This window comes from Aureobasidium pullulans (assembly GCF_000721785.1).
Source record: "Aureobasidium pullulans EXF-150 unplaced genomic scaffold scaffold_1, whole genome shotgun sequence".
In the NCBI taxonomy this organism is placed as follows: domain Eukaryota; kingdom Fungi; phylum Ascomycota; class Dothideomycetes; order Dothideales; family Saccotheciaceae; genus Aureobasidium; species Aureobasidium pullulans.
This window is the reverse complement of record NW_021941021.1, coordinates 2,214,235-2,234,942: the sequence shown is the minus strand read 5'-3', so window position 1 is coordinate 2,234,942 and position 20,708 is coordinate 2,214,235. Positions and strand designations below refer to the sequence as shown.

Here is a 20,708-nt window from a genome sequence, read left to right as displayed (position 1 = left end):
TAAAGTGGAGTTCAAGGTAAGATGGCTTCGCGTGGGTGCGGATTGTTGATGTTGATGAAGTCATCTCTGTTGGCCGGGCAGACCTCCGTGGTGCAGCAGATTGGACCGTGGTGAGAAGCGAACTGGGAACTGCGTATCTGGCCACTGAAGATGATATGGTATATAATCCAATCTGAAACAAATAATCTTTCTTCTGAGAAGGTCTGACTCTGTCGTGAAGTGGCAGATTATGCACAGCGCGTAGCAAAAGCTTCAGTCAGCCTCGCCTCGACTTCTGCCGTCCGTGGCGCAGTGCGTATTAAGGGACTAACAAATTGGTTGCACACGCGATCGCTTCCTCAACACGCGTACAGTGCAATCAACCACTTCACATCTTAAACATCTTACTCGATTTTCAGAATTTGAGACGTTTGCTCGAAGACGACAGCCGCGATAGATTCGCCCTGAGTCGCGCACGACAGAGACTCCCGCCCTGCAACTGCTATCCCCACATTGTCAGCACACCGTCAACAGATAACTTCAGTCAATCCACAACCACGACAAACCCTCTGTACATATCGCAATTTGCATACATCCCTGGAGGACTCACCTAAGAAGAGAAGGACCTTGGTCATATTGTAGAGAATCATACCTGCAGAAGAACACCATCCTACGAAGCATCCTCAGCGCTTAATGCTCCGTGAGCAGCGCCAAAGATAAGGCGTTCTACCGTCGCCATACCCGAGACCAATCCGGTTTTCGCTTTACCGACCCAATATGGATCCGGCTGGCCATATCCTCCTCGCAGCACATGACCTGTATGCGCGAGCAAATACAACCAACGGAACAAGCACGACCGAAGACAGCCAGAACCACGCCTCAAGACCCCCGATATACAAGGCCATTGGTATTATTCTAGCAGTATGCTCTGGAGTCTTCATTGGAACATCATTCGTATTGAAGAAGCATGGATTGCTCAAGGCAAATGAGAAATACAACGAGGCTGCTGGCGAGGGCTACGGTTACCTCAAGAATGGTTGGTGGTGGACTGGAATGATCTTGATGATTATAGGGTAAGATACGGCCAGATGATTTGGTTACGGCGCTGAATGCTGACTCTTTTACAGCGAGATATGCAATTTTGTGGCATACGCGTTTGTGGACGCTATCCTGGTTACTCCTTTTGGAGCGCTCAGCGTCGTCATCACTACAGTATTATCTGCAATCTTCCTCAAAGAGCGTCTCAGTTTTGTTGGTAAGGTTGGGTGCTTTCAATGTGTGATTGGCGCCGTCATCATTGCTTTGAATGCTCCCGAGCAATCTTCTGCTGCCAACATTCAGCAAATGCAACATTTTGTCATCGCACCTGGCTTCTTGACATATACCGGAGTTGTCATTATTGGGTGTATCTTTACTGCTCTGTGGGCTGGTCCCCGCTACGGCAACAAGAGCATGTTTGTCTACCTTACCATTTGCAGTCTGATAGGAGGACTCAGTGTCGTTGCGACACAAGGTCTTGGTGCTGCTATTGTTGCTGCAATTGGCAAGACTACGCCAGTCAACCAGTTCAAGCAATGGTTCCTCTGGGTGTTGCTGGTCTTCGTCATTTGTACGCTATTGACTGAGATTATCTATCTCAATGTGAGTTTTAATATGCGAAACATGACATTTCGATGTACTTACTTCTTGCAGAAAGCGCTGAATATCTACAACGCCGCCCTTGTCACCCCAACATACTACGTCTACTTCACTTCTGCCACCATTATTACCTCAGCAATCTTATTCAGGGGCTTCGGTGGCAGCACAGTAGGCATTGTAAGTGTGATCATGGGCTTCCTGACAATCTGCTCTGGAGTGGTATTACTACAGCTCGCGAAGTCTTCAAAAGATGTACCAGACTCAGCCGTGTTCAAAGGCGACTTGGACCAAGTCCGCACCATCGCCGAGCAGGAAGAGCCTGAGAGCGAGCCCCGTGCCGACACTATTCGTGGTGGTGCAGCAATCGTTCGTGCGCTGAGCAGGAAGCGCACCATGAAACAGCTTGACGAAGCGCGCACAATCGCCAGCGAACATATGGAGCCCATCGGCGAGGACGATACAGTCTACTTCGATGGTTTACGACGCCGCAAAACTGTCGTGGGCTCAGGCGACCATCGGCCACTTCAGCACGCGAACACATCTCACCCTCCTTTGGGAATGACGCACTTCCCGGATGACGAACACACTGACAATAGTGACAGTGACAACGATGTGCATCCAGGCTTCCTCCCTCGGTTCCGCCGCAGCAAGAAGAAGTCACGACACCCATCCAGAGAGCACTCTCTGGTAGAGATGAAACCACCACTCACCCTCAAGCCCAAATCCACCTTCTCAACGGTAGCCAGCGACGAACCGGAACGCGAACACGTCTATGGACTACCATCTGGCCTCCGCTCACCAAACCTCGATACAGATACTTCCTACAAGGGTGGTAGCGCAATCCACTGGACAACCAGCATCGACGAGCGCGAACGAGAACGAGCAATGAGTCAAGGCAGTTCCCTCATGCCTCCCAAACCACCCCCCCACGCCCGACCAGACTCCTCCGGCAAACGCACCTTCAGTTTCCAAAACGTCTTCCACCGCAATAAGCACGGCGAGGAAGAAGCAGACGATGGCGCTATCCGTCCGATCTCCCGTGGTGCCCTGAGCTTCGCCAGTAGGAAAAGCGATAGTTCACATCACCGCCCCAGCAGTCGCAACAACGCTTCCGAAGAAGAGAGATTAGGTCTCGTAACCGGAGATGCCGCGTCCCCGTCCAACAGCGCTGGCAAGAACAAGCAAGCCAAATACGAAGGGCTTCCCATCTACGAAGCCGAGGATGACGACGACTGGCTCGTCACCAGCGGTAGAAGCGAAAGTCCAGAAGATGTCATGGGAGATCTAGGACGCGTGCGGATGGACAGAAGTCGCAGTCGTAGTGACGACAGCAACTATGAACGTTATGACGATGACGATCTGGGATACCTAAAGCCCAAGAAACCCAGCGGGCTTTGAGGTTTCGAAAAAGTTATGTTAGACAATGGGCAAAGTGTAGCATCGGCATTCATTTTTTCTCTTATCATGGTTTTTCTATTCTTCTTCGCTGAGCGATTGGGCTTGCTTCTTTGTCTGTCTTTGGATTCGGGATGGAAGTAGATACCCTCGGAGCTTTTGGCAAACATCATGCTCATCACATCATTTCTTTCACTGTGCTTGATGATGCCTTTTGCATACTGGCGTGTTGCTCCTCGCGCCTGCCATTTGAGTTGATACTGCAGTATTTGAAGCACATTTCTTCAATTTCACCATGTATATGATCAAACATGCTTGCTTCTCTGCGCTTGTACGATTCACATGGTTCAAGACCAACTAGCATCCATCACATGCAGGTTTTCTTTTCTCACGCTGCTACAAAAGGTCAGTCTCATCCACCGGATTTGCTTTACTCTTCCAGTCGCATCGAGTCAAGGACAACCCCCTTTTTCAGCAGAACCTTCTAGTTCTAGTCTGTCGTGGAGTGTGTCTGCTGCTGCGTCTGTCAAAGCCTCCCGGGACGGCTAGATCACCACGATCGGATACGGTACATCGTCGTGATCCGTACGTGTTGCTTCGGCTTCCGTGTGTAGCAGTCAAAGATTGTTGTGACCTACTTCCGTGTGTATGATGTGGTGGGAGCGATAGCTCGGGGAGAAGTCGAACAGATTCAGGGGGCCCGGTCCTGCGGTACAATATTTCGAAGTCAGGAGCACATGAGATGAGTATCGTCTGATATTTTTCATACGCTATTTTGCTATAAGACTACTTGTCAAAAGCACATATCCGAGAAGACTTGTTCTTTGTTCTTCGGCTACTTATCCAGTGTTCGACTTCATCCTGCTTGATAGCAACAAAGCCATCCCAATTTCAAACTCGATCACGCCTCCAACTAGCTCGATATCAGTCCTCAGATAGTCCACAGAAGCCATCCCCACATAAACACAGCCTCCACCATCACAACAACCAAAAAGAACAACGGCTTCATCTTCCTAAACGTCTTGCCTCTCCTACTATCTCGGGCAGCAAACCCTCCATACCAATACATGAACTGCAAAACCCACACATTCAGCATCAGCACTGACAGGAAGTTCGACCAGATGAACTTTTGGGGCACGGTGGCGAAGATGACTTGTTCGACATTTAGCTTTTCGTGGTGACCTGTTCTGGACCAGCGGGTTCTGCTCCAGGCTTCTGGGCTGAAGTGAGGTGGGTGGAGGGAGATGCTGGTGATGAGGAGGATGAGAGTGAGGAGGCAGGGGAACCAGATTCCATGCTGGTCTTTCTGCTGCCATCCGGAGTTTGAAGTGCTCTGAGTGACAGGGGGTGGCAGAGTGTTGCCGTTGTTGTTGGTAGTTGGGATGTTGTAGGGACTTTGCGATGGTTCACCTAGATCGTGCATCTCGATGGTTGTGGGCAGAGTAGAGGGAAGAGCGTAACTTGAAGAGCCAAATCTTCTAGAGCCGGCCGAGGCGGCAACGGGACTGTCTTCGGCATTGTAGTTTGAGGTTGCGAAGGGGTTGGGTGCGGCGTAGTATGATGGAGGCGACTGCCTGGCCGGCTTGCCTTGGTCACCCGAGAGGCCCGATAGTCTCTCCCAATCGTCTTCTGCAGGCTTGGTGCTCATGTTGTAAGTAACCATATTATCGGTGAATGGGATGTTGGTGGTTGATGGCCAAAGTAGATTATTTGCTGGTGCTGCGAGATTGTTGCGCAGAGGGAGGAAGAAGTTCAAGGATATGATTTTATGGATGAATCGGACTCTTTGAAAATCAGTCAGTGATACAGTCATGATATCGTTCATCGCGTGCTCCCACAGGCTTTCGGTCTGCTTGACTCACCTATACCACGCATTTGAGTTGGATCGATGTCGTTATTCTACAAATAATTATTGTTATCCATAGCCAAGCTGTCTGCTGACGTTTGATGAGCGAGTAAGAGTTGATTTCCTAGTCAGGTCAGGAAGTCGCTGCTTGAGGCTGTCGAGCGGCTGCCACCTCGTAGCACCTACCTACCTACCGGCGACATGGCGTTGAAAGTCGATAAAATCCTTCAGACCTAACAGCCATCAACTTATCACCGCCTCAACGATAGTTGTCTAAATATCTCTTCGAAATAAAGGCTGAAATTGACTGATGCAATGTACAATGCTTCCCTACTATGTGCCCAAGGGTGGACGCAGAAGCTCTCTATGAATGTGATGATAGTCGAGGACTATCTTGTGCTGTGCGATAATTATGTAGTCCTTCTGATGAGTATGCCAAAAGTGTTTCATGCTTGTGACCTAAACGAGCGACCAAGTTGAGTATCAATGGACGGCGGGCGGCCAGGATGTTCTTTGAAATATCAGCACATATCATATCAGACCGATTGAATAGCTAAACTCACGACAAGAGCATATTCAGGTTCTGTAGTGGTAAAGACGGCCACTGCTGTCGGATCTCCTCCTGAACACAGTAGCAAGCCTTTCTCTGACCACAGCCCATTCGTTGAGACTGTTGAGAACCATCACGTGTTCCTCTCCAAAGCCACACTTGCGCTCCACCTCTCTGATGAACACCTCCGTAACTTCTGGATTGTCGGCCAAGAGCTTGCAAATCAGTGAGTAGGCATCGTCGCCAGCGGGGCCATCCCAGTCCTGGTGGTTTTCTTCGGTTTCAGATTCTTCGGGTTTCTCCTTGGTCTTCTCGGCCTCCTCATCAATATCCTCATCCGTCTCCCATTCGGTTTCTTCCTCGTTCATCTGTGCATTCATCTTCTCAGCCCACTCGAAGTGCTTCATTACTCTGCCCAGAACATCCTTGTTCTCGGTCAGACAGTTGTAGATTGCTCTGAACGCCATGGTATCTTTTTCGATGAAAGGATTCTCGTCTTTGAGGGGTACAGAAGTTCGCAGTCTGCTCATATATCCGGGCACGTGCGTTATGATCATTGAGGCACGGTACATGAGCCTGTTTTTGGCGACTATGTCGAATTTCATGAAGGCATCTCGAGTAATGCCTTCCGCTTTGAAGATGCGGCCGGCCAGCTCTTTCGTTGAGTCTTGGGTGGTATGGAGTACGTTCTCATCCAGGCGCTTGAGTGGAGGCAGTGTGTCGTCGTCGTCGAGCAAGCCTGCTGGGGGAGGTGGCCCAGGGGCTGGTGCAGCCATGGTGATATGATTTGTTGATGTTTTGCAGCTGCTTCGCTGAGGAGAAAGTCAAACATAGGTCGGCTCATGAGGAAAGAGGGCTAGCTCTCAGCTTTGAGAAAGTCGATGCGCTTGCCTGTTGCAATAAACATGGCTTTTCATCTCGCGACTTCCTTCCAGTGATACCTTCAGGGAAAGTGAGGGAAACAGTTGCTCTCTCTCTGGACGACCAGCCTGATTTCAAAGAATTTGTGCATTGTAGCAGGTACAACATAAAAGCTTGCGAGGAGAGAGAGCACAACTTGTCCTCATATCTCTGTCGTCAGTACTTCATAAACAGTTGATGTCTTGTCATCTATGACGTTGTGTTTATGTGCCAGCAGATGTAACAAAACCACAAGCATACGAATAGTTAGATAGTTCTACAGTCAGCCAGGTTCAGTCTTGCAGATAGACATCGGGCAGCCCATCAGGAACATGATGATATATGGTGATGATCAGGAAGGATGGTAACCTCGAGCGATTGTCGGGAAGTTCGTTGAACAGGAGGGCGCCTCGGCAAACTGTTTCACCATGTCTATGGCCGCTGTTTAACCAGACGAGCAAACTTAAACAGCGTTTTATCTTAATACTTGCATGCTTAAAAGAAGTTGATAGTTCATTTGTAGCCATTTAGTTGCTCGATCTTTGTTCTCCGTTAGAGTCACCATGGTCTTTTTCCACGACAAGTTCTGCGTTCATTGTTGTAATGCTGTCAAACAAGGAGTTTCATGGAAGCAAAGTCGCCAAGGCGTTGGCACCGAGCGACCGCTGGACCACGCGATTGCCCGTAATGACGAAAACACGGCACCCACTTGCTCAAACTTGCCCAAATCTTGCCAAAATGATAGTACTCATGCCCAATGGCTCGACCATTATTCAGACAGCAAAAGAGCAAAAAGAAACGATGAACCTGACCCGACAATACTCTACTACATAATATCGTTAACACACTACCTATACGTAAGTCCTAGCTAAGAGCTGTTTAGCGCTAAACCATTAGCATTCTAACAAACCGTAGAGTAGGTGAAGCAATTAGCGCTTTTATAGCCTCCCTAGACGCGAAAGGTTAGTTTTATACCATCTGCCGATCATAGTCTCCCGAGATCTTGAAGCTGTAGAGATGCATAGTGCTTTTTGCTTCAGTTAATACCTTTACAGAGATGAGCTAAATTGCCCGACGCGCTCTCGCTAGATACGACCCTAGATCGTAAGCCGCTATGCATCGCAACCACTTGAGACACGGAGAGGAGGTACAACATCAATATCTACAACGCCCTCGTCCCCACTCATTCAAGCTTGTATGCACGGTAGCCTTCATCAATCTGGCTCCTCGAAAAACACAACACACCATAGCCTCGAATCACGTGCATCACACTTACCGCACCATCCAGCTCGCATCTGCGATCGTTTTCGTAATAGGTACGACTGCCTACTCAAGCACACACGACCACCTTCATCCGCCTTCCCACTACCATCCATGTCAACCTCGACCTCTCCTCCGAACCCACACTTCGACCTAACAGGTCCAACATGCCCGCCACCTCATCCGAAACCTGCGAACAAGTCTTCCATGTCATGCTCAATGCGAATTTGCGGTGCTTCGCCAAGCACATAATACGGCACGCCCGCTGACCCGACTTTGCTCGTTTTCAACGACTATTGACCCAGCACCAACCAAGACGAGAATGACGACAAGAACATCACAAGTTACATGCTGCCTACAGGCTTCATCAGCGCTACTCCGTCGGTCGCGAACGTCGTATTCGCTATCGAAACTCGCTTGTCTCGCCCTGGGCTCTTCATCGCTACAACCTCACCGGCGTCAACATCAAAGCCTACGCATGCACATTCGCTACCAATTGTCGTATCGGCCCGTAATTCTCGCACACCTTGTTCGCGATCTGCGGGGTGGAAAATCCGATGAGCGAGTTGCAGAAGATGAGGCACGATGAGAGGTTTGCTTTGCTGCACTGAAAATTGCGAATTGCTTGAAGATGTCGGTATTTGGACGAGAGGGTGTGGGAGATGAAGGTCGCGACTGTTGTGCCCTAAGAGATCTGGGCGGAGTAGGAGCATCAACATGGTTGTCAGTCGAGTCTTGATTGATCTCAGCCTCGATTTCTCCCTTGACGACCGGCGTCCTTCCTCTATCATATATCTTCTTCCCAGGTCCAAGGGCACTTGCGAGGTTAAGGCTTGCGGCAGCTGTCGTACCAGTTCGGTCCATAGTAGGCTTAGTTGCAGTAATTCCCTCCAGCCCAACCGCCAACCTGCTAACTCCCTCTTGAACCAAGACCAAAATCAATCTCTCGACTGCAAACTGGTGACTGAGCAAGTGAAAATCAAGCTGCACGTGATAGGCCAGGACAGGCAATAGAATGTCTGCCGCAGACATGAGATAGTACATAGAGCTCAGTCATGTGTTTGTTAGCAACGATCGACGAAGCTGGCGCGCCCAGGCGCACGCATACGGAACTTTCTCCAACTCTTACAATAAAACTACAATAGTATGGAGTATACGAACATTCGGAACTCCTTAGAATACTGATAAATTTTGTATAAATACAGCCTGCAAGGAGCCAAGTAGGGAGCCAAGTAGGTATTCCTTTGGAGGGTTTGCAATGCTGACACCCTTAATATGATGCCGAGTGCACAGACCAACGCTTGGTAGAATCTCTCATCAGCTGCTGTAACTTGTAGGAATGCACAAACATTTCGAGAACTCAGGAGGTGTCCAGTGAGAGCTCGACGCCTAAGGTCTTCTCACTGGACAAGGCCTTCTAGCCTGCAATGTTTATGCCTTTTGACAGCTGGATTCCCTTTTGGCATCGACCGTGAGAGCATAAGCTTCGCCGCTTGGTAAAAAGCCCTGACGTTCATCCACCGAGCTTCACCACCAACCACCTCGGTATTGAAGCAGTGTCGGGCGTAGCCCGACACCAAAAGTACAGCAAAAGAGCAAAAAGAAACGATGAACCTGACCCGATTTGAGCGGTGACCTTGTGGAATTGCCCGGAACTCCTGTCGACCATCTTCTCCTCGATCTCTGTAAAATGATATTTGTTCATATCCAGCGATTTTCCATCAATGGACCTGTGGCGCAGCGGTAGCGCGTGTGATTCCAGTCTCAATTAGGTAATTCCACAAGGTCATCCGTTCAAGGATATTTCCTTCTTCTTAACGATGTTCGTGGAGACATGCACTCTCGAGAAGCTCCACCGGACCTCTTGCCTGTCTATCGACGATACTCGGAACTCACCTTTGTCCCAATGTCCACATCTTTAATGCTCCGAGCGATGCTACAAAGCCAACTTCACAAGCAAGTTACCTTCTATACCTTACCGGCAAGTGAAGTGTACTTGCCGCTAGGCAATTGTTCGCATACCACCGCTACCGTTCCTTATTGCTTCCCTGGCAAACCATTTCTTGTACTTTGCTTACTATACTAACACTGACATCCGTTAAACCTTCGTTTCTGAATCGTCTTAGCAGAAGCATCTCTACTGCAGTATCTATCAAAACGAACAATTAACCCTACACTCATCTAGGGAAAGAGAGAGCACCGAATGGGTCCGCATTGTGTGTAGAAGCACAACTTTCTCATATCTCGAAGGTCTGCACCTTTAGAGCAAGTAGTACCTTATCATGATCGCCGAACTTGTGAATATCTCCGCGCTTTTTGGGTACGGGTTTTAGCAATTGCTCTACTCGCTATTGGGTTTTGGTTGAGCCTTAGCGCGTCCAGCTAGAGCAATGCTACGCTTACACAATGAAAGAATGAACGCACCTTGCTTTGAGTCCTAATTAACTAGTGTAGAGCATTTCTTGATATTCATCTTTTATGGCTCTTATCTACTCCGAGCAACTTAGCATACACTGAACTTACCTTAGTAGATAGTAGGCATAGACGCTATTGGCGCAAAACAAAGTCTCATTTTCCTCTCGTGGCAGTTCCAATTGTACAGGCGTAAACAAAGCCGCTAAATAGTAAGAAGAATGATACGGTAGAGTGCGGAGATGCCAAGTTTGTGGCAGAATGCCGAGAATATTTGTTCTCATGATTATTTGTACGCTGCGCACCTGAGACGGCGTCTGATGTGGTCGCTTTGCTCGCCTTTCACATCGCGTGTTCATGTCGGAGTCGGAGAGGCGCGTCGTATCCATATATATGCCGCTCTAAAACGTCGACCATGGGCTGCAATGCGTCTTGACGACTGCGCTTACCCTCACAGTAGCACCAAAGGCAACCATCAAAAAGCTTTACACCCTATGTCTCAGCATTGCATGGAAAACACACGGGCGTGGCACTATTTGCCTTTTCAAACTCCAATCGCGAGACTCGAACAGGCTTCACAAGCTACCTTGTGGATACCCGCTCGTGTCTGCTCTTATAACGACCCTCACGCCAGCAGTCTGACATCTGCATCTGATCCGACCTTCATTTGTCTGTTGGAGCTTGAATGACACGATATGTCGGACGAAGTCCGGCCACAACACTCTTTCTGGACGAATCCTGATCAAAACACTCTTTCTGGTTGAAGCCTGGTCAAACCGCTCTTTCGACTGGGGCCTAAGCCATGTCAACGTCGCGGATACTCGCTGGCCTTGTTCTGGTGTGTTTCGAGCAGTCGCACTCGAGCGATGTGGGGCAGTATCGCTCGTGGCTTGCGGTGGCAGAGAAAGTGGTGTACGACATGACATGTCTGTCATCAGCACTGGAGACTTCGACGAGTGTAGGACCTGGATGCAGCGCGCGTTAGCTTGGAGACTCTCACAGGTTTCTCTCTTGAACTCGGCTGATGGCTGCGCTCAATGACATTCCTGCATATTGCGGACATGGTGTTAATCCGGTTTCTGGTCACAGAAGTGTAGCAGGAACAGAAGTTGACAAGCAGGTGTGTAAAGACTTCAGGTGTCGTTTGGTGTGTGAGGATTGGTCGTTGCTGACTTCGAGATGTACAGCAATCTTGGTGGGGTGGTCGCTCTTGCCATTTTGGTGGTTCCTGCCATATTGAACATGGTGCTGCTGCGACTCCAGCTAGATCTCTGTTCTCTCTTGATTCAATGCCTTTCGCATTCATCTTGCACCCAGTCAGACAATCATTTGAAGTCATCTTGATACCACCTCTCGATCAGTCATTTGCAAATCCAAGCCACAATGTCTACTGGAATCACTCACTACAGCCTCCGCAGCATCATCGTTTCGGCGGCGATTCAGAAGCTCGAGGCCGTCGTTACCAGCAACCTGAGTGCACCTGCCGGCACCGTTGAGTTTTGGCTCGACAATGGTGCCACTGCTGAGCAAGCTGCCGATTGGGGTGACCTGATTTGGCAAAACACGCCTTCCTATGTCGCAGACCTGATCAATCACTATGCGACCGAATGGAAGAACAGCAAGGCAGAGTAGGACCATTCGCCCAAGTGATCTACCTGATGTACGCTTTGCTGACATGGACGGTATCTAGCCTCGACTCCGTCAAGAATCTCTGTCATACGCACGACCAATGTGCATACCTCGATGTCCTGCTTGAGATAGTCAATGGCGTGGTAGTCGCCTCCAAGAGTTACGCTGGGTCTACTTATGGACAAGGCGGGTGTGAGAAGCGAGTTTACCGCGAGCATCTCAACCCTGACTACCGCGCCACGCGACCGTCTCAGCATTACTTCTACATGGAACAGGAAGGGGTTGTGCCACACCTAGTCCCTGTGACGCGTTTCAAGGACCGTCAACCAAAAGAGGTCGTCATTCTGGCCGAAACCATCATGGCAGACATATTCGGTTCCCATATCTCGCGGTTCAACCAAGAGCACCGTCACCCGCTGTTGCCGGAAGCTCGTTTCGGTGAGGGTCTGAATGTGATTGAGCCATTGATGACGGAAGGCCACTATGACTGGATGGCAGCAAGAGTCGAGGCAAGTCGGTACACATTGTTCCGCAAAGTTCTGGAAGGTGGGTACTTCCCCATCTGGAGACATATCAATCATCCGCACAGAGTCCGCCCATGGATTCAGTATGGCTTCAGAGTTTCCCAGCTCAAAGTCCTGATTGACGCTAAGGCTGTTCACGCTCTTATGCTGGACGCCGAAAGCTCCGAGGTATTCGTGTCCTTCGAGGTGGCACATGAAGGCTCGACGCATCCTTGTCAATGGGCGGAAAAGGCTATCGATACCGACGACGGCTCAAAGATTGGTATCAAACTAACGGTTGGTGCTCTCTCATCTTATATCCACTCTCGGGGCACGACAGCAGTTGCAACTGCCAACGCCTTCCATGATTGGCTTCTTGGAAAGCTAGTCGACGTCTCTAAGATGGATGAGAGGCACTGGGGCTCGGATCGGAACCCATTCATGGGCCCGTATGCAGAGACAGTTTTGGCCGCGACTTGGGAAGATTACTTTGCCGACCCTCAGGGAAGGATTGTACTCCGAGACCAAGGTACGCCGCTGCGCTTACCCCGATGGCAATTTAGACCATCAGCCGGTCGCCGTCACATGGGCGACATCCTGAAAGAGCTTAACGCACCGTGGCTACCGACTGATCGCTGGAGACTTGTTTTTCCTTGGAAAGACGACGATCCAATTCCAGACACGTTCAGTGGGCGCGAAAGGCTTTATTTGGGACACGAATTGCGTTTCGAGCGGATCCCTGGTGCTCTGGAGTTGCCCGAAGGACAACTACCATTGATGCGTCGAGGTCGATTTAATTGAGTGCTTTTCGGAGCCGCCGGGGAACTCCTCTAGCGGCGAGTCGTAGAGGTGGTCGCAAGACTGCCTCGAGAATCGGCGCCATGGTCACAAAGGATGGTCGAAAGACTGTCCCCGAGTGGCAAGTCGGAGAGGTGGTCGAAAGACTGTCTTGTGGACGGCGTTTTGGTCACAACGGATGGTCGAAAGACTGTCCCCGAGTGGCAAGTCGTAGAAGTGGTTGAAAGACTGCTTTGTGGACGGCCCTGGTCACAAGGGATGGTTGAAAAACTGTCCTCGGGTGGCAAGTCGTAGAAGGGGTAGTCGAAAGACTGCTCCAGAGGCGGCCCTGGTCACAAGGGATGGTCGCAAGACTATCCTCGGGTGGCAAGTCGTCGGAGGTCAACCTCCGGCGGCGGGTAGGACAGACTTCCGGGTTTGTCCATAAATCCTCCCATTGACACGCTGACTTTGAGTCGGATGTTGAAGGGGGGGGGGGGCGGAAGATCTAGGGGTTCGAAATCCACAACAACAAACCCTTGTTACGACTTGTCTCGCTTCAAGAGATCACAAGCGCAGTCGAGACTCTGGTACGTATCATTTTGTTGTTCTGATACCGGCGTCTGCAGTTTCTCAAAGCACGACTATTTTGCAGGAGTTATATTTTAATCTTTTCACCCCATCTTCAACAATCGGAGCTATGGCGCAGCGGTAGCGCGTGTGATTCCAGTCTCAATTAGGAAATTCCACAAGGTCGTCCGTTCAAATCGGGCTAGCTTCATCGTTTCTTTTTGCGATACCAGATGCAATCTTCTTTTCGCATCTCATCCACGGATGGTCTAGGGTAGAACCATAGTTGTTTATGCCACAATCGTGTCGGAACGGCTTGAGAAAGGCTGGTTGAGCTTGTCACCCTGACCAATGCCTAAGCAGCGACTCGAACTTGAAAGAGTTGGACTCTTCAACATAAACAATCCGGCGATGGAGAAATCGTGTCGAATTACATACTACTATGAACTTTTAGAAAGACTATAACTAGAGATACCAGGCCAATCTGCATAAGATTAGCATCAATTGCTTTGCAACTAATATTCGACTCACCAAAAGTTGTCCTCTCAGCATTCCGTCGTGTGATAGTCACCTCATCTCCAACTGCCATGACTTTGCCTTCACCACCCTTGCCCAAAAATGCGTACCGGCCGAAAACAGGCGAATACTTGGACCCTTTGTCCACCCTCCTATCACTCTGCAGCTTCTTGAGCACTTTTCCAGATTCGCCTTGGCCAGGCTTGCCTGTGGAGTAGTCGATGTTCAAGCTCACACATCTGACACAATTTTGTACCAGGTGCAGCTTGACGTCGCTGGAAGTCTGCAACTCTGACCAGTAGTCTTCTTCCCAACAAGACTCGGCACCACTGACAATAATGTTGGGTCTGAACTTTGTGATGTCCATCTCCTCACCGTCAGGAAGACGGCTGCTGACGTCGTGGAGGGATGTCTCATTCACAACAAGGAAGGGAGCGCAGTCGGCAAATGTGATCTTGTCGTCGGCTTCGCCCGAGATGATGTTACCGATCGAAGTCGGAAGCTTGCTCGTAATCGAAGATAGCCATCCACCTTGTTGGGCTTGAGATTGATTGCTCCTTTGATGTGTGCTCATAAGGACAGAGCGGCTGTTGTCGCCCAGGTATGCTAGTACCACATCGTAACCTAGACATGCAGACAGCCATTTATTGTACTGATCTTCCATCTGGTATGCTTCCGTAGGACTGGAATGCATGTTCACTCCAATCTTTTTCAGTGATGTTGTGTCGGGAACAAGCGGAACCTTCATATCTTTTGATTCGCCATGTGGTGGCCGCCAAGTCAGGTCGATAAAGGCCTCTTCTACATTAACATCTTTGGGAAAGTTGATCTCGGCGAACAGTAGCGTCAGCTCGGGGAAGTAGGCGACATGCATGTTCTTCAACGAGCCATCTGGCTGGACCTGAAGAATCATGTAGCAGCGGTCGTAGGTGAATCCATGTTTAGTGACTTCGGCGGAGGAAGGTTCATACGGTCGAACCGACTTGATAGGGTAAACGAGTATCTGAGCCTGTAAGAGACGCTTCGGTTGAGCGGCGAACGACAATACTGACCCTGCTGATGTGCATGGTTGAGTGCTTTGGTGGATAGACAGAGATGAAGTGGTGATTAGAATCAAACCTACGAATCTTGTCTACAGAAGAAGAAGGGAGGAAGATGTCGAGTAAAAGGCGCGAGGTCGATCGGACTTTCTATCAGTCGATTGCCCCGCAAATTGGTGTGGGAGCACGATAGAGGGGTAGTCTTGGAAGCCTTTTCCAAATCTAGTATACAGATAGCCCATATAGAAGATTGCATGCGGAAAACTGTGGTCTCCAGATGCTGTATAACATGTATAAGGTACACCAGCTTAGCATATCATACTCAGAAAATATAGGAGAAGCCCAAGAATCGGCAGTCTGTCCATCGAGCATGCACGAAGCCTCTAAGGCCAGTCTATTGCCGAAGCAGGCTCAGCAAACAAGTTGTCATGATTGATGCAAGCGAACCAGACTTGCAAGAAGGCGGGAAATCAAGAGGCTGGAAGGTCTTGATTATTGTGATGATCGGACAAGCGAGCGCCGGGTTAGAAGAAGGTTGAAATGAAGCTTGTCACCAAAATAGAGCGACAGGCACGAGCAAAAACATGGCAAAGCACAGCCTCCACAACGTCACCGCATCATGCCCCGCGATGCGTACCCAATGAGGGTGATTCCAAAGTGGTTCGCGTGCCGGTTCACTTGTTTCGCAATAAGAGTTGCCGCCTGTTATGATTCGACTTTCTGCTCATTCAAGACAGGAGTCTTCACCAAGAAACAGTCGGATCTCGAGTGCCGCCCAACACGAGCAATGACGCATTAGTCAAGCTTACAGACACGAGTGAGATTCACAACTCCTTCAACTTTCAAGGCGTCCGTTTCTAGCCAAGCACAACCATCCTTCCTACACGAATACGCCAAGCGCAACCTACGACTCCCACGAATTCAACTTGACCGACTGGACCATCTGAAACCTACGAAACGCGCACCCGAGCGCACCGACTACGAAACATGGACGTCGCGAACGGAGTGCGGAGAAAAGACACGACCAAGGGCCCGCCTTTGCGCATCCTGTGTCTGGACGGCGGAGGTGTCCGCGGCTACAGCATGTTGATTATCCTGCAAGAGTTGATGCACCGGACATTCGTCGAGATCGAAGGACGCGCCCCAAAGCGACACGAGATCCCGAAACCATGCGAACACTTCGACCTGATTGCTGGAACGGGTACCGGCGGCTTGATCGCAATCATGCTGGGACGCTTACGACTGGACATCGAGACTTGTAAAGACGTCTATGTACGCATGACCCGTCGTGTCTTTGAGACGGACAAGACGATAGCTGGAATACCATACCGCTCTACTCTGTTCAAGGCCAGTAAACTCGAGGAAGCCATCCGGGAATGCGTAAGAGAGCACACAATCTATGACGACGAAGGCAACGATTCCAAAGATGCCGTCTCTTCAACCTCACGCCAAAGCCTTCAAGTTGCCCGACCTGCTCGCTCCGTCAGCGTTGCCAGCAGACACAGCACCATTGGCATGACCCCTGTGGACCCTCGCTCTTCTGTCGGAATCTCAAGATGGGGCAACCCAAATGCGCTACTCTACGATAGCCGCGAGAACAGGACAAAGACTGCAGTGACTGCTGTATATCGCGGCACTCCTAAGGGCGGCAAGCCTGCTTTATTACGATCATACGACTCGCGCAAGGAACCTTCACCCGAATATAACTGCTACATCTGGCAGGCTGGACGCGCCACTTCAGCTACTGCCCTGGCCTTCAAGCCGATTCAAATTGGTCAGAGTACTTTTCTGGACGAAGGTGCAGGTAAATACAACCCAAGCCCTCAAATTCTGGACGAGGCCGTTTGCAATGAATGGCCAGGAAGAGAGGTCGGCGTCTTCTTCAGTATAGGCACTGGCAAACGTCCCCCAGGCACCAACAATCGCCAACACGAGTGGTGGGAGGACTTTGTCGGAGGTGGCATGGGTGACTTTGCCGAAGCCCGTCGCAGACTCATCGCAAAGATTGAGGCATGCGAGGAGACACATCAGTACATGATTGAGGAATATCTGTCGAAGCGTCAAGTCAACCGCCAGAACTACTATCGTCTCAATGTCGAGGTTGGTGTCGGCGAGTACGGCATGAATGAATGGAATCGCCTCGGCGATATCAGCACCAGTACACGTATGCATCTTGCCCGCCCCGATGTACAGCAACAGAATTTCGACGCTGCTGCCAAACTTGCGAAAATTCATTTCAGCAAGAACCGTCACGACCGACACCCATCATGGGATGGACAAGAAGTCATCAATACAACCTTTTCTCGACAGAACGCTCCTCTTCCTCCGATCCCACCGCCCAGCAACCCTCTTGCTGTTGAACTCCCAGCAGACGACGTCTTTCCGCCGCAATCATACCAACAGCGCCCTCCAACGTCACAACCTCCTATGCGCCAATCTTCAATCTCTGACATGAAATACACAGTCGTATCTGACGACCAATGGCCTCAGCCTCTAGCCACACCGACCAGCGCCACACGACCTTCACCTCCTCCAGGCGCATACCGACCTTCGATGGATTCTCTCCACCGCTCCAGTGGCTCATTAAGCCAATACCGTCCAGAATCTCAGGACAGCGGCACCGCCAACTACGCCCCTCCCTTGCCTCCGAAAACACCCCTACCGTACCCCGATACATCTGCCCCTATGAGTCCTACTCTTTCCAGCCCAACTGTTGGAAGCCCAATGAGGCATGCATCTTATGGTGGAGGATCGTTCAACATTGCACCTTTGCGACAAGCTCTGCCGCCGTACCCGGATACCGACGGCCCTCCGCCTATTGTCAACATTGCGCGCAAGCCTGAATATACTGGCCCGCGATAAGCGATATCAGCGGACATGGCATTTGGCAGCAACTGCTACTTCTTGGATCTCGGACAACAATCATGGCGCATATTGAAGGATATCCACTGACTTTTGGCGTTTTGATTCAACGGCATTTTTACGTCAAAAGAGCAGGGCTTCGCTGGCAAAGGGACAATAGGGTTCAATGACATATGGAGCATATTGAGTCGCGAATTCGGCCCTGATCTTTACTTCTTCTCACGAATATTGTTTTCGTCTCAAAGTTTTTTTTGTTATTGATGAATGATACCACTCTGTTTCTCTGCTTCAGCTAAGCATTTCGTCGTCCCTCAAAGCGACTCAGTTGAGCCATAATTCCAGTTACCTCATAAACGTCGTGATCCTCCTGTGTCGTTAGCCATTCCAGCAATATGAGGAATATTCTCCATCGTTGTGTCAGCGTGATGGTCTGGTCTTCTCCACCAGTTGAGGAAGAATCGACTGCATCGCTGCAACCATTGCCATTTCCACAACCAACAACTGCTCCTGCTGCGTCAAGTAAGAATCCTCAGACTCCAAATCCTCATCGTCGAGTTCTTCATCTGCATCGTCGTCGTTTTTGATGCGTGGTATGTTTTCGTACTCGGGGTGGCGAACATGGTCATCTGCGAATACGTCTTCGTCGTCCATGGATGCGCGGGTGCTCAGCCAAGGCACGGATTTTTTACTGCTAGTGGGTTGTGCGGCTGAGGATGAGTCTTCCAGGGCGAGTTTGAAGCGTTTGTTGAGGGGTCTGGTTGCCGAGACTTGATCGAAAGGTGAGGATGTATTGTTGTTGTCCAAGGCTCTTTTCTTGGATGTTTGTGAGGTAGTGGTTGTGGCAGTAGTAGTAGTACCAGATGCGCTTTTCTTGTCCACAACTGTTTGCTTCTTGACCTCATCCCTCCAAACTTCGATTCTTTTCCTGTGAGCTTTTTGGCCAGTCTTTGTGGATTTCTCAACTTCCTTGTATGCGTTTCTTTCAGCCAGTGCTGAGCGGAAGGAGGAGATTTTTTGTTCTTCGTCCAGAAGTCTTTGCTCGCGTCGTTCTTTGATGTGAGCCATGCGTTCGCGAACATCCTCGATGCATTCCAAGGCCATTTTCTGAAGGTTGCGTGCGGGATCATTGGATTCAGTGAGGGTCTTGCTTGCAAGTATTCTGGCCTTGACGCGATCGAGTTCTGCTCTTGACATGATGTTTCTGTCCAGGATATCTTTTTCCATGATGGTGGTTGTTTGTGGTAGGGTTGTTGTTATTGCCATCGTGAGTTTCAGGAGTTGAATTAGGTAGGTACGTGACTTCGGTGTTTTTCGTCAAGAAGATAAGAGAAGCGACCGGATGTGAACGGGTGTATCGATGATTCGGATAGAGTGAGCAACGAGCAAGCGGGGAGCGCACAGACCAAGCTATTCTTGCTTTGATCTGGACACCAGTGCCAACGCTGAATCCAACGTCGACTGCTACAATGGTTCTGTCAGCAAAAGGACTCCTCAAAATTGTTCGAGGTCGACCTACAGGAGACCCTACAATCTCATCCTCTTCATCCTCTTCCTCTCCTTCACCACTCCCAGACTCGTCCCCACTGCCACCAGCAGAACCTTCATCGTTCTCGCGCTTCTTCTCTTCATCCTCATCAATGACCATTTCAGCCGTCTGAAACTTACTGTCAGCAAAAATATCACTTGAAACTATAGAAGTGTTACACACAGGACATTTCTGGGCGATGTGCCCCCAAGCCTTGCAGAGCATGCACTGCTGAAGGCCGTTAGCATGTTTCGTTATGTTTCTGTTATCGTAGGTAATACCTTGCACTCACGGGCGAGATGCCCAGGCGCTTTGCACTTGTTGCATTTCTAATTACGTCAGCAAAATATACAGAGATCCCGATACACATGTTTGTCCTTCAAAGTCGAGCAGACGAAATCTCCACAGCAGATAGAACATCATAGACTGTGGAAAGAGTGTCTGTCAAACACAAAGAAAGGCAGACAGAGGTAAAAGAGATATAACATACGAGGCCAGAAGACTTCTTGACCTTGTCGCCCTCGAGGGACTCGGGCGCAGGCTTGGGGTCGGGCGGAGGAGTGCCCTTCCCCTTACCCTTGCCCTTGGCCTTGCGCTTGCGCTTGCGCTTCTTCTTGGTCTTGCCCTCTACATTTTCAGACGTGTCCAGGGTCTTTTGGACAGCGCCCTTGTCGTCGATACGGCCAGTCTGGCCAGGTGACTTCTTCTTCTTCTTGTTGACACGGCCCTTGCCGTAGTGATTTTCCTACACATATATCTTTAGCACATGACCACTGGAATGAAATGACGTGAATTGGGCAAATGATTTGATCAAAAAGCACATTCGAAGCTCTTTCGAAACCAAGATAAAGTTTTGTGAACGATGTTAATGTCAACGGAATGGGGAGACACGATTAGTTGAAAAGATGGAAAGGAAAATAACGTAGCATGTGTGCTAGGGACTAAAAATATCGTAGGCCTCAGACCGGGATAAGATTACTGTACGAATGTGTCTAAACTTACGTTGATTGTGACGCTTCCGCCATTTACGGTAATACCGCCGACCACTAGAGTAAATGTTAGCAAGATGTTCGCAACATCGATGGCGTAGGCTCGCGAGATGTCTTTCGGCTGGCTATAGGAATTCGTCGTAGGATCCCATTGTAAGTGTGGCAATGGAAGTTGTGTAATGACAAGATGCAGTAAAGCGTTTCGAGAAGATCTTCTGACAGGCACAAAACAAAAGATGCACTTACTTCTGATGGCAGGTAATGTGGGCAGTGTGACAATCGTGGACGAAGAGAAAGAGGATTGCGCGAACAGGAAA

General features: G+C 49.8%; 10 protein-coding genes across 10 annotated transcripts; 4 read left to right on the top strand and 6 right to left on the bottom strand.

Moving 5' to 3' along the window:
- Positions 1–756: 756 nt before the first annotated feature.
- On the top strand, positions 757–3,015 carry M438DRAFT_263824 (DUF803-domain-containing protein; the record flags this gene model as incomplete). Its single annotated transcript, XM_029899911.1, has 3 exons — positions 757–1,052; positions 1,107–1,620; positions 1,672–3,015. 3 exons carry the CDS (start codon positions 757–759, stop codon positions 3,013–3,015), a joined length of 2,154 nt encoding a protein of 717 aa, XP_029766144.1.
- A 764-nt stretch (positions 3,016–3,779) lies between these two features.
- Positions 3,780–4,906, bottom strand: M438DRAFT_17365 (uncharacterized protein; the record flags this gene model as incomplete). The annotated part of the gene is made up of 2 exons (XM_029899149.1): positions 3,780–4,796; positions 4,875–4,906. Coding segments are annotated over 2 exons (885 nt in total), but the record flags the coding sequence as incomplete, so codon positions are not given.
- A 110-nt stretch (positions 4,907–5,016) lies between these two features.
- Positions 5,017–6,398, bottom strand: M438DRAFT_401964 (uncharacterized protein). The gene is made up of 2 exons (XM_029909568.1): positions 5,422–6,398; positions 5,017–5,369 (listed from the first exon to the last, which is right to left on the bottom strand). The coding sequence occupies exon 1, from the start codon at positions 6,182–6,184 to the stop codon at positions 5,435–5,437; it is 750 nt and encodes a 249-aa protein (XP_029766142.1). The 5' UTR covers positions 6,185–6,398; the 3' UTR covers positions 5,017–5,369; positions 5,422–5,434.
- Positions 6,399–7,369: 971 nt separating this feature from the next.
- On the top strand, positions 7,370–7,939 carry M438DRAFT_17345 (uncharacterized protein). The gene has a single exon (XM_029899147.1). The coding sequence runs from the start codon at positions 7,506–7,508 to the stop codon at positions 7,818–7,820; it is 315 nt and encodes a 104-aa protein (XP_029766141.1). The 5' UTR covers positions 7,370–7,505; the 3' UTR covers positions 7,821–7,939.
- M438DRAFT_17354 (uncharacterized protein) lies at positions 7,940–8,762 on the bottom strand. The gene has a single exon (XM_029899148.1). The coding sequence runs from the start codon at positions 8,610–8,612 to the stop codon at positions 8,058–8,060; it is 555 nt and encodes a 184-aa protein (XP_029766140.1). The 5' UTR covers positions 8,613–8,762; the 3' UTR covers positions 7,940–8,057.
- A 2,601-nt stretch (positions 8,763–11,363) lies between these two features.
- M438DRAFT_351297 (uncharacterized protein) lies at positions 11,364–12,713 on the top strand (the record flags this gene model as incomplete). The annotated part of the gene is made up of 3 exons (XM_029906704.1): positions 11,364–11,608; positions 11,671–12,641; positions 12,676–12,713. 3 exons carry the CDS (start codon positions 11,364–11,366, stop codon positions 12,711–12,713), a joined length of 1,254 nt encoding a protein of 417 aa, XP_029766139.1.
- A 1,151-nt stretch (positions 12,714–13,864) lies between these two features.
- Positions 13,865–15,449, bottom strand: M438DRAFT_309840 (MOSC domain-containing protein). Its single transcript, XM_029902396.1, has 3 exons — positions 15,028–15,449; positions 13,991–14,978; positions 13,865–13,943 (listed from the first exon to the last, which is right to left on the bottom strand). The coding sequence occupies exons 1-3, from the start codon at positions 15,040–15,042 to the stop codon at positions 13,900–13,902; spliced, it is 1,047 nt and encodes a 348-aa protein (XP_029766138.1). The 5' UTR covers positions 15,043–15,449; the 3' UTR covers positions 13,865–13,899.
- A 256-nt stretch (positions 15,450–15,705) lies between these two features.
- On the top strand, positions 15,706–18,236 carry M438DRAFT_341666 (FabD/lysophospholipase-like protein). Its single transcript, XM_029904557.1, has one exon. It carries the CDS (start codon positions 16,003–16,005, stop codon positions 17,875–17,877), a length of 1,875 nt encoding a protein of 624 aa, XP_029766137.1. The 5' UTR covers positions 15,706–16,002; the 3' UTR covers positions 17,878–18,236.
- On the bottom strand, positions 18,086–19,299 carry M438DRAFT_17305 (uncharacterized protein). The gene has a single exon (XM_029899144.1). The coding sequence runs from the start codon at positions 19,138–19,140 to the stop codon at positions 18,295–18,297; it is 846 nt and encodes a 281-aa protein (XP_029766136.1). The 5' UTR covers positions 19,141–19,299; the 3' UTR covers positions 18,086–18,294.
- Positions 18,888–19,536, bottom strand: M438DRAFT_341665 (uncharacterized protein). The gene is made up of 2 exons (XM_029904556.1): positions 19,394–19,536; positions 18,888–19,338 (listed from the first exon to the last, which is right to left on the bottom strand). The coding sequence occupies exons 1-2, from the start codon at positions 19,520–19,522 to the stop codon at positions 19,285–19,287; spliced, it is 183 nt and encodes a 60-aa protein (XP_029766135.1). The 5' UTR covers positions 19,523–19,536; the 3' UTR covers positions 18,888–19,284.
- Positions 19,537–20,708: the final 1,172 nt, after the last annotated feature.

Coding starts and splice junctions, on each gene's coding strand:
- M438DRAFT_309840 (XM_029902396.1), bottom strand. Junction 13,944..13,990: donor TGCTGAGAGGACAACTTTTG/GTGAGTCGAATA, acceptor AATCTTATGCAG/ATTGGCCTGGTATCTCTAGT.
- M438DRAFT_341665 (XM_029904556.1), bottom strand. CDS start 19,522: ATGGTCATTGATGAGGATGAAGAGAAGAAGCGCGAGAACGATGAAGGT. Junction 19,339..19,393: donor ATGAGATTGTAGGGTCTCCT/GTAGGTCGACCT, acceptor GAACCATTGTAG/CAGTCGACGTTGGATTCAGC.
- M438DRAFT_17305 (XM_029899144.1), bottom strand. CDS start 19,140: ATGGCAATAACAACAACCCTACCACAAACAACCACCATCATGGAAAAA.
- M438DRAFT_17345 (XM_029899147.1), top strand. CDS start 7,506: ATGCACGGTAGCCTTCATCAATCTGGCTCCTCGAAAAACACAACACAC.
- M438DRAFT_17354 (XM_029899148.1), bottom strand. CDS start 8,612: ATGTACTATCTCATGTCTGCGGCAGACATTCTATTGCCTGTCCTGGCC.
- M438DRAFT_341666 (XM_029904557.1), top strand. CDS start 16,003: ATGGACGTCGCGAACGGAGTGCGGAGAAAAGACACGACCAAGGGCCCG.
- M438DRAFT_401964 (XM_029909568.1), bottom strand. CDS start 6,184: ATGGCTGCACCAGCCCCTGGGCCACCTCCCCCAGCAGGCTTGCTCGAC.